The 11,145-nt window shown below is 31.4% G+C and overlaps 2 protein-coding genes across 2 annotated transcripts; both read left to right on the top strand.

Moving 5' to 3' along the window:
- Positions 1–3,943: 3,943 nt before the first annotated feature.
- Positions 3,944–7,118, top strand: LOC107959193 (phosphoinositide phospholipase C 5). Its single transcript, XM_016895187.2, has 9 exons — positions 3,944–4,742; positions 4,877–5,073; positions 5,150–5,285; positions 5,378–5,614; positions 5,721–5,956; positions 6,051–6,168; positions 6,266–6,418; positions 6,526–6,606; positions 6,693–7,118. The coding sequence occupies exons 1-9, from the start codon at positions 4,419–4,421 to the stop codon at positions 6,996–6,998; spliced, it is 1,788 nt and encodes a 595-aa protein (XP_016750676.2). The 5' UTR covers positions 3,944–4,418; the 3' UTR covers positions 6,999–7,118.
- Positions 7,119–7,613: 495 nt separating this feature from the next.
- On the top strand, positions 7,614–10,682 carry LOC107959194 (phosphoinositide phospholipase C 2). The gene is made up of 9 exons (XM_016895188.2): positions 7,614–8,333; positions 8,482–8,678; positions 8,821–8,956; positions 9,042–9,209; positions 9,317–9,528; positions 9,670–9,787; positions 9,885–10,037; positions 10,112–10,198; positions 10,296–10,682. Exons 1-9 carry the CDS (start codon positions 8,025–8,027, stop codon positions 10,602–10,604), a joined length of 1,689 nt encoding a protein of 562 aa, XP_016750677.2. The 5' UTR covers positions 7,614–8,024; the 3' UTR covers positions 10,605–10,682.
- The last annotated feature ends 463 nt before the right edge of the window (positions 10,683–11,145 follow it).

The raw sequence follows: 11,145 nt of genomic DNA, 5'->3' as shown, positions 1-11,145 counted from the left end.
ATTGTCACATGGATGACCTACAATTGACTAAAAAGTAGGTCAATTTCCTACCCCCACCAAAAAAAGCTGCTGGTTTATTATTAGATTTAATAGTATAAGTATTTGACTATGTTGGTTTTAGTAGGTAATTAAATATCATTTCATTTGAAAAAAAATTAAAAATTAATTAAAAATATTATGTTGGTATATGTTTCAATAATTTTATAATTATTATTAAAATCATATAGCTTAAATTACAACCTTAAAAACATCTCAAAATGAATTAATGGTTAAAATTGAAAGATTTAAGATACTTTGAGTGTAAGCTCGATGATTAGTGTTGATTTTATATATTTTTTTATATTTTCTATTCTGACGTGTATTCTATATTTCAATAAAATATTATTATATAATACAAATACAAAAGAATTAAAATATGATATTTTAGAAATTAAATAGCATAAACAGAACTTAAATCGATATAATTACTGAAAACACAAAATCATAGTTTACATAATATTATATATACAATTTTATGTTAATAACTTAGGTGTAACGGTTTTTTGTTTTTAAAGGATACGAGTTTTATTTTAATCGAGATTATTATTGTTGTTCTAATAAGGTTTATTGTAGACTTTAATTCTTTAATTTTTAAAGTATATTGTTTTTCTCACTTTAGTTTTTGAAGGTTTTTTTTTTAGCTCATTTTAATGTCTAATGTTATCAGTCATTCCTAGTTTAATCTTTAATATTGCTAATTAACGATTAAGAGATCTAGCCAATTATATATTGTTATGTGTCATATGATGATGTCATTGTGATATCATTATTTGGAAAAATCTTAAAAGAATTTTAAAAAATAAAAATATATTGTTATGAATATTTTATTATAAAGTGGATGTAAATCAAAATTAATATAAGTTTAATGTACGTTAAGACTCCAATATTCATTAAAAATAGAATTTTATTTTATTTTTGCGTCTTATGTTTACAAATATAGACTTTGGAATAATATTATATTCTTCCCTATTGATCAATAGAAATATGTTTTTTTTTTGCTTCCCTATTTTATGCTCTTTTACTTTCTTTGTTATTTATTTCATAGCATATATAAAATATTTACAAAATATATTTAAGGAATTATAAAAAATTAAAAATATATTATAAATTTTAATATTTATAAAATTTTATAAATTACATTTACTATAGTTTAAACATGAGATTTTTGTTTTTTTGGAAGCATATCACTTACGAAAAATGTTTTATAATTTAATTGATCAAAATTTATAATTGTTACATTTTTAGGTGTTAAATTTAGACAAAATTATAATAAAAAATAATTTATCTCAATTAAATAATATTTTTAATTATTCTAAATAATTTTTACTCTCTCAAAATAAATTATTTATGCAATATTTTAAAAACTATTATCTGAGTGTTTAACCAATCTAAAGAACATTGGTACAAAATAAAAATAGCATGTGCATGATGATTGATAAAGGAACTTACTCAAGACAGGGAATTGAGTCAAATAAACATATTTCCAATAGCATTGGTAAAGTATTAAACATTTATGTATTTTAAATTAATTTAAAATTTTATTAAATTCTTAATTAGAATATATTTAAAATAATTTTTTATAAAAATTGATTGTATTACGACATAGGATTTTTATATCAAAATTTTAATATTTTAATGTAATTATCCAACGTTTATTTTATTCCAATATACTATATTTTACTATTTTTAAAAATTTCAATAATTTTTAAAAGCTTTTACGATTTCTAATAAACATTATAAAATTTTCAATATTTTACAATTTTTAATATTTTTTATAAGTTTTTGATAATTTTTATTACTTTTCGCAATTGTAAAATATTTTTATTTTTAGAAATTACATTTATTTATAATTTTAATTTTTTATACTCTTAAAGATCTTTTAAGTTTACCAAATGGTGGCATTATCGTGGCGTCAACGAATATCTATGATAATTTATGGTTAATTGGATATTCTAAGAATTTTTTTAATGTCCAGAAAATTGAATCGAAAATATCTGATAATATTAAGGATTGAATTGAATTATTTAATAATATTAGACATCGAAGTGTATAAAAAAATTTAAGTTGAAAGTGAAAAAATAATATACTTTAGGCGCCAAAATCTGCATTAAGTCTTGTAATAATGAGAAGCAATTAGAGTTAATCACGTTGCCCTCTGCCATGCTGGCGCTGCTGATGTCATTAACCAATTTTTAAAAAATAAAATAAAATAGATTGATTCAATAATGGTTAGAAGTAATAATTGAATAGGTGAAAATCAAACATCTTACTTTCAATAATTCTACATGATTTAATTTTGTTTTATATTTCTTCGCTTATATATTTATATGTTTGCATTCTACTTTTACTAGTAAAATTTCTCTACCAAAAATAAATTTAATGTATTTTTAAAAATATAAAATGGGAAAACTACAATTAAAGTCACTAATTTATTAGTATGTTCATGTTTTGGTCACGCAAATTTAAAAAGTTACAAAATAGTCATTATATGTTTTCATTTAAGTTTTGAACTATTTGAAATTTTTTATTTAAGTCACCGGATTGTTATGTTTTTCTTTTAAAAGTCTGACTATTGAGTTTCGAGCGACAATTTGGCGACCGGTATGGTGGATTAGTACCCATCAATAAGTAAAAGAATATATTTGAGATCCAAGTTAATCTAGATGTCAATGTCAGAAATCTAAGAATAAAACTGTTTGAATTTTGATTCGCAGATTCGTGACATTTAAAACTATTTCTTGAAAAAATTAAAAATATAGAAGAGAAGGGGAAAGAGAGCTTTCGATTGGCACAGATGATAAGCACAAAGAAGGTCATAAACAATAGATTTAACAATCTAATGGCTTGAATAAAAATATTTAAAAAAATAAATAATTATTTTATAACTTTTTTCTAAAATTGAAATCCGAAAACATAAATATACTAATAACTAGACTCAATTCTAACTCGACCATGGTGCGTGAAGCAATAAAATATATTAAAATAGCATTTCTACGTAATATTTTGATCATCACAATAATAGTAATGGTCTAACAAAAGAGATCTCCATCATAAAACAAATAACATTATTGTTTACTACACATGGGAGCTTTTTTAACTTTACATCTATTTATTTTTAAATATATATAAATTAAAAACATGTAAAAAAAAATTCAATTCGTATTATTGAACTACAAACTTCCATAGTTAAATGGTGAATGTAAAAAACAATTATTCAAACATAAATTACATATCCAATCGTTAGAGTCAACTAATCAATATATTTTAGCTGATTTGCTTCGTTTTTGTAGATAATATCAAATAAAAGTTTTGGGTATAAATAAAAGAAAAAGAAAAAGAAGCAAAATTTCATAACGTGAATGGTGGTTGATAATGTGAAGGTCCAGTGCTTGTGGGCAGTCCAAGGTATCTTCATGTTGTTTCAGGAAATGTTTTCATTATAAATTTAGAATTTAAATTTTACATTTTTTTTAAATTTCAAAATTTATATTTAATTATTAGGATTATTTTGTTAAATTCAAAATTTAAAAAGTAATTTTTTTAAAAAATAAAATATAAAAATTAAATTATAAAACTGTGAAAGACTAAATTCTAAATAATAATGCTTAACTTGATTCTGCCATTATAAGAAATTGGGTAAATTTTAGAGTAAGCACGTTTGGAATTTAATTGTGATATGTATTATCCATTTGATTAGAAAGGGACGATTTAAAAAAAAAAAAATCGATTCGAATCTGAGTAGTAATGCAACAACTTGGAATAGATTCTTTTTTTTTCTGAGTGTAGTCATTTAAATAGAAAAAAAGAGATTCTCTCTTCTTCTTTTTTTTCTTTCTTACCGTGTGAAAATAATAATGGCATCTATCTTCACAGAAGATGGACAAAACACCACAAGCTTTATCTAAAACAAAAATAAACAAATAAAAAAGTGGTTTTTAACGATCAACGTACAAAAAAGAGAGTGACTTGACTAAGAAAACACTGCAAGAATCTCACCTTACAATTTTAATGTAATATAAATTAATCATCCACGACTGTCACAGATTATTCTTGTTTCTAAACAAGTACACCAATATTTTGTCAAAAGATAACTCGCTTCTTCCGTTTTCTTTATTTTGTTTCAAATTTGCATGTGTGAGAATAATCCAACTTCCCGGAATCTCTCTAATGGCAGTAAACAAAGAAGGCGGGATTTTTTTTTTTGTTGAACAGATCTGATATATAAAGAATGTTTACAGGGGAACATGTATAATCACCTCTCCAGTTCAACGACAAGGTAGAAACAAAGGAAAGCAAAAGATTGTCATCACGCACTTGAAGTTTATTCTTTTTTTGATCTGATTCAGTAAAAGAAGGGTGTGACAGGGCTAGTTTCTCGTATGGGGTACATGGGAGATTATAGCATGTGTATCTGCTTCCCTAAGAAATTTGGGGTCACCGAGGCGGGGCCGCCGGTTGATGTGAAGGAGGTTTTCATGAAGTACGCCACCGGAGGTTCCGGCATGACGGTGGAACACCTGAGGTGGTTCTTAGTGGAGGTTCAAGGTGATGTTGAAGCTTCCATGGAAGATGCTGAAAGGATTGTGGAGGAAGTGTTTAAAAGGAGGCATAACAATGTAAAGTTATCAGAGCTGGCTTTAAGTCTAGAAGATTTTCAGTTTTATTTATTCTGTGTGGATCTCAATCCTCCTCTACTTAATAAGGTATAAATCCTTTTGCTGCTTCTTTCCCGATGTTTTGTTTGGTTGCTGGGAAAGTTAAACATTAGATGCTTGTTTGGAGAGAAAATAAAAAAAGTACATTTTCCATGTTTTGACATAGAACAAATTCCATTCAGGTTCATCAAGACATGACAGCTCCACTTTCCCACTACTTCATATACACCGGTCACAATTCATACTTAACTGGAAATCAAATCAGCAGTGATTGCAGCGATGTTCCAATCATAAAGGCTCTCAAGAGAGGTTTAAGAGTAGTGGAACTCGATTTATGGCCAAATTCTTCGAAAGACGATGTTCTTGTTCTTCATGGATGGTATGTACAGTTAAAAAAAAAACTGGTAAATAAATGCAGCGTTTTCGTTTTTAAAATGTGTATTTTTGAAATGTAGGACTTTGACAACTCCAGTGGAGCTGATTAAATGCTTGAGATCCATTAAAGAGCATGCTTTTTCTGCATCTCCATACCCAGTGATAATTACTTTCGAAGACCACCTTACCCCAGATCTTCAAGCTAAAGTTGCTCAGGTTTTTCGTCATTTTCTTTTACAATTTTAATGCCCATCAATCTTTCCTGGAAAGTTATACATTTCTAATTAGTGCTTATTATATATCTGCAGATGGTGATCCAAACATTTGGGAACATGTTGTTTTGTCCTTCTGAATCTGATTGTGTGAAAGAATTCCCTTCCCCAGAAGAACTGAAATATCGAATTGTCATATCAACTAAACCTCCAAAAGAATACCTTGAAGACAAAAACTTATCAAGCAGAGGAAGTAACTCTCTCAAAGACAAAGATTCTGATGAAGATACGTGGGGGAGAATGTCAGCAGACCTCACCAATGATGACGATAAGGTCAGCTGAGAAAAGAGCAAAAAGAGAAGAAAAAAAATCATGATCTCTTTTCATATTTCTGCCTAAATTTCTCATTTTAAAACCTTTTAGCCTGTTTTACTTGCAGAGTGACTGTGATGCAAGTGAACATAGTCAATGTGACGGTGACAACGAAGCTTGTGATCGGCTATTGCGGCCGTTGGGAGCACCGGCTTACAAGAATCTGATCTCCATTCCAGCTGGAAAGCCTAAGGGAAAGCTGAGGGAGAAACTAAAAGTTGAGAAAGATAAAGTTAGACGCCTTAGTTTGAGTGAACAAAAGTTTGAAAAGGCTACCGTCTGCCATGGAACAGACGTCGTAAGGTACAAACAGCTATTATGATGGCTTTTATGTTAGTGGTTCATTTATGAGTGCACCTACTCTAATATTTAATCCTTGAAATCAATGGTGCTTTAGGTTCACACAAAGGAACATTTTGAGGATATATCCTAAGGGTACTCGGGTTAACTCCTCAAACTATAATCCTTTAATTGGTTGGATGCATGGGGCTCAAATGGTTGCATTGAACATGCAGGTTCGGCTTTTAGTATTTCCCTTTCTTCCATATCCAAAATAGTTTTCGATTGTTAATAATGTTCTTTAAGCATGTGTTTTTTATGGTTTGGTTTCAGGGATATGGAAAGCCTCTGTGGTTGATGCATGGGATGTTTGGATCCAATGGAGGGTGTGGCTATGTGAAAAAGCCAGACTTTTTGATGAACGTGGGTCCAAATGATCAGGTTTTTGATGCCAAAGCAAAGCTGCCAGTGAAGAAAATCTTAAAAGTGAGACTCAATGGAGTTTTATAACAAATAAAAATTGATTCCTCAGTCTCCACCATTGTAATCATCTTTTCTTTCTCTCTAATTTACCTTCCCATGTTACTCAACAGGTTAAAGTACACATGGGAGATGGATGGCATTTAGATTTCAAACAAAGATACCTTTGGTCTTCACCAGAATTCTATACCAGGGTAAGCATAACTTGCTTATTACAGTGCTTCAATCAATCAATCATCCAATCCCTCGAATTTTCTAGTAACTCCGATCTCGAAAACAGGTTGGTATAGCAGGTGTTCCAGCAGACAAGACAATGAAGAAAACAAAGAAAAGAAAAGGCAATTGGACCCCAGTGTGGGATGAAGAGTTCACGTTCCAATTGACAGTTCCGGAAATAGCTTTACTTAGAATCGAAGTTCACGAACATAACATGTCTGAGAAAGATGATTTCGCCGGCCAGACATGTCTGCCGGTGTCCGAATTAAGACCAGGCTTCAGGGCTGTGCCTCTGTTTAACCGCAAAGGAGAGAAGTTCACTTCACTTAGGCTGCTTCTACGCTTTGAGTTTGTCCAAGTAGATATTTAGTCTTTACGTGGGTCTATACTTCCCCACACTTGGGGATATCTTCATGCAAATGCAGTAGATAGTCCCACAACATATATACCAATCTTCCGAAGCAAGAACACACCAAATTTCAATTTTGTATCCTGGGGATGAAATCAATTATACGTTTAACAACTTAAATTCATATAAACCATAAAAATATACAAATATGAAGCAAATTAAGATAATATTTTTTCTCCATTCATTTACAAACAGCAAGAGTTTATAACTTGAAATGTAATGTTTTTAAAACTCAAAGGGGTACCTACATATCTATATACTTATGACACTTATTAGTATTCGATCTATCTTAAGCACCCTGTTTTCATCCAAGATTAGCGTAATAAATATTTTTTCCCTTAGATTGATGTGTAGCAATGAAAAAGCAAGAACAATTAGTAGTTGATAAAGGTAGTAGTATTATATAGCCAATTGACAGAAAAGATACCTATCAGTATACTTTGTAATTTAATTTATTAATTATTCAGGTATAGATGCCAGCTCAATAATCTACAATGCATAGATTCTCCTAATAATAAAACCGTAAGAAATTCTTTACCTTGCCTGGCTGGTTAGAGAATAAAAATATATCAGGGTTCGAAGCAATTTTTTGCTTTTAGAGGAGTGTGAGTAAAAGCAGCGGTCCCCACTTCATTCTTTGCCCTTTCTTTGACCTTTTAAATTTTACCGTTAATTTCTAAGCGAATGACAACGACAAGCAATCTGTTCCCTTGGTATCAAGTAAAAAAGGCTAGCTGCAACGTGTTAAATAAGCCATTTTCATCCCTCATGAATGTGCTCATATATGCCATGAATATGGACTGTTTCAGCTTCCTTACTGTAATTGCTTCAGCACATATTCTCACTTTATTAAAACGCCATTCCTGTCTTTCCATCTGCATATATCTGATTTATATATATAAATAGAGAGACAGAGAGAGAGAGAGAAGTAGAGCAGTGTGAAAGAGAAAAGAAACTCATCAATTTCGGTGTTTGAGAAAAAGTGGGATGCCGAAGCAGAATTTCAAGGTGTGCCTGTGTTGGAGGAGAATATTCAAGACAAGGGTGGTCGAGCCACCTCCAGCTGTTAAGAATGCCTTCAATCGTTTCTCACAAAGTGGAACGATGACTGTGGATGACCTCCTGACGTTTCTGATTGAACATCAAGGTGAAAATAATGCCACCAAGGAAGATGCTCAAGCCATTTTTGATAGTCTCAAGCATCTTAATATCTTCCACAGGAGAGGACTCCATTTAGAAGCTTTCTTTAGATATCTCCTTGGTGACCATAACCTTGCTCACCCTCCATCTTCAAAGGTATTTTCTGCCTTTCTTTTTATTTGGTCCTCAGAATTTACATTTCGCAGCAGATTTCATTCAAGCATTAGTTTATAATATGATGTGCAGCCTCCATTCCCATAAAAGAATTCTCATGATTGGATCATCTCCTACTGTTTTCATTTAGGTGCACCATGACATGACGGCTCCATTGGCACATTATTTCATATTCACGGGACATAATTCCTACTTGACTGGGAATCAAGTAATCAGCCCCAGCAGTGTAGAACCCATTAAAGATGCTCTGCTTAGAGGTGTAAGAGTGATTGAATTGGACCTGTGGCCAAATTCCAAGGGGGACGGTGTCGAAATTCGCCATGGCGGGTATCATCAACTAGCCACACTCTTTTCTTATCCCATATTTCTTTTTTCTTGTAAAAAGGAACATGATTTCTACAAGTAAGTTCAAGACTCAGAGACAAAACTGTCCAAATTCCTAAAGTGTTGAATTCACTAAAACTTGCAGGACTCTGACTTCTCCAGTGGACCTCCAAGAATGTTTGCAAGCAATTAAGGAGAATGCATTCCATGCTTCAGAATATCCAGTTGTGATCACTTTTGAAGACCATTTGAATCCAAATCTTCAGAAAAAAGTGGCTAAGGTGAGCTTATAATGATGATGATAGTATCTACCTAATACTAAGCCTGAAATGTCCTTTTTCTGACGACTTGTTTTTTTTTTTTTAGATGGTCACAGAAACTTTTGGAGTTATGCTCTACCGGTCCGAAACAGAAAACATGCAGCAATTTCCTTCACCAGAATCATTGAAGAAAAGGATTCTGATTTCAACCAAACCCCCTAAAGAGTACCTGGGCGAAAACAGGGGAGATGTTTCAGAAACTGAGAGTGGAAGAGTAAGAAATGAATTGTCAAAAAGTAGCAGACATATCTGCATTAAGAGTTAAATATATATATTATGTTGCGAATAATTTCTGTCTACTTGTCATTTATGATTGGGTAGCGGAATCCATCAGATGTAGGAGAACATTTTCCAGATGAAGACGAAGAGAATACTGTGGTTCAATACAGGCAGCTAATTGCCATTCATGCTGGGAAGCTCAAAGGTGGATTAGAGAACTGGCTGAGTGATGACCCAATGAAAGTCCGACGGCTTAGCTTGAGTGAACAAGAGCTTGAAAATGCTATTAGAGCATATGCTACTAAGATTGTGAGGTATAGCAGTTTTTGCATGTTGACATGGGTGGTTTTCCATCACCTGGAATTTGTGCTCCATTAATGCACTACCTCAGTTCGACGAACTTGTGGAAACACTGATGATAAACTTTGACATTTTAGTTATAAAATTTATTCTAGGTTTACTCAACGAAATTTGCTGAGAGTGTATCCTAAAGGCACACGCTTAGACTCTTCCAATTACAATCCTTTTGTTGGGTGGATGCATGGAGCTCAAATGGTTGCATTTAACATGCAGGTAAAGACTTTTTCAGGGCCAAATTTCATTAGTTTTATTTCATACCTATTTCACATCAGAAGAAAAGAAAATACCAATATTGATTCTCTTCGGACAGGGATATGGAAAGTACTTATGGATAATGCAAGGAATGTTTAAAGCAAATGGTGGATGCGGCTATGTGAAGAAACCTGATTTTTTATTGCAGAGGGGAGAGAATGATGAGGTTTTTAATCCCAATGCGCCATTGGAAGTCAAGACCGTTTTGAGGGTACTAGATCTACTTATAACTGCACCATTTGGTTCCTTTACTATTCTCATTCTTCCATACGTTTGTCTTTACAGGTAAAAGTTATCTTGGGGGAAGGTTGGCATCAGGATTTCCACCATACTGCATTTGATCGCTATTCCCCGCCCGACTTCTATACGAGAGTAAGACGATTAAATTTCCATGTCAAACATACTGTTAACCAATTACATATATATATATATGCAGTTTTTGGTGATTAATTTTTATCTATCTGCACAGATTGGAATTGCTGGTGTTCCAGAAGATAAGGATGTAAAGAGAACAGCAATAATAGAAGACGAATGGTTACCTGTATGGGACCAGGATTTCGAATTCCTAATTCGTGTTCCGGAATTAGCTGTGCTTCGGATTCAAGTCCTGGAATATGACACCACTGGGAGACCTGATTTCGGAGGCCAAACATCTTTACCTGTATCAGAGTTGAGAACTGGGATTAGGACGGTCCCATTATGTGACAAGAAGGGAAATAAATACAAGCATGTAAGGCTCCTTTTGAGCATTAACTTTGGACGCCCTTATTATCTCTGATTACCCACACATTGACTTCATGTTTGTAATGGATTATCATATCTTGCATGCATGCATGCTTAAACATCATTTGCCCCATCTTTTATATATCCAAATTTTACATATTCTCCTATAAAAGAAATTACAAAATGCCAATGCAAACATCAAACATCATTGATTTTTAACATTACACTATTCTTGTTGCTCCATTATTAAGCTATTCGTTTTTTTTTCCTAAAATTCTTATAACTAAATTTATTTATTTTTAGTTAAAATAGTTAATCATTTATATTTTGTTGTATTTCCTAACAAAGATTAGTCACAAATTTACAATTACGAAACTAGTTATTTATAAAATTATTATGTTGTAATCACTAATCAGGATTTGTCCATTTTAGATAATTATAATATTATTTTATTCAATTTTCTTTTCCCTTTGTAAAAACTGTTCATGTTTAAAAAAGAAAAAAAAAAGACTGCAAAAACATTCATAAACTTTATCTTAAAATAACATTTTATTTATTTACTTTTAAATAAAGACATGTATTGCCTTAAAAAAAAA

Source organism: Gossypium hirsutum, chromosome A05 (assembly GCF_007990345.1).
Source record: "Gossypium hirsutum isolate 1008001.06 chromosome A05, Gossypium_hirsutum_v2.1, whole genome shotgun sequence".
Lineage (NCBI taxonomy): Eukaryota > Viridiplantae > Streptophyta > Magnoliopsida > Malvales > Malvaceae > Gossypium > Gossypium hirsutum.
The sequence above is the reverse complement of the archived record's forward strand: the minus strand, read 5'-3'. Positions and strand labels throughout refer to the sequence as shown.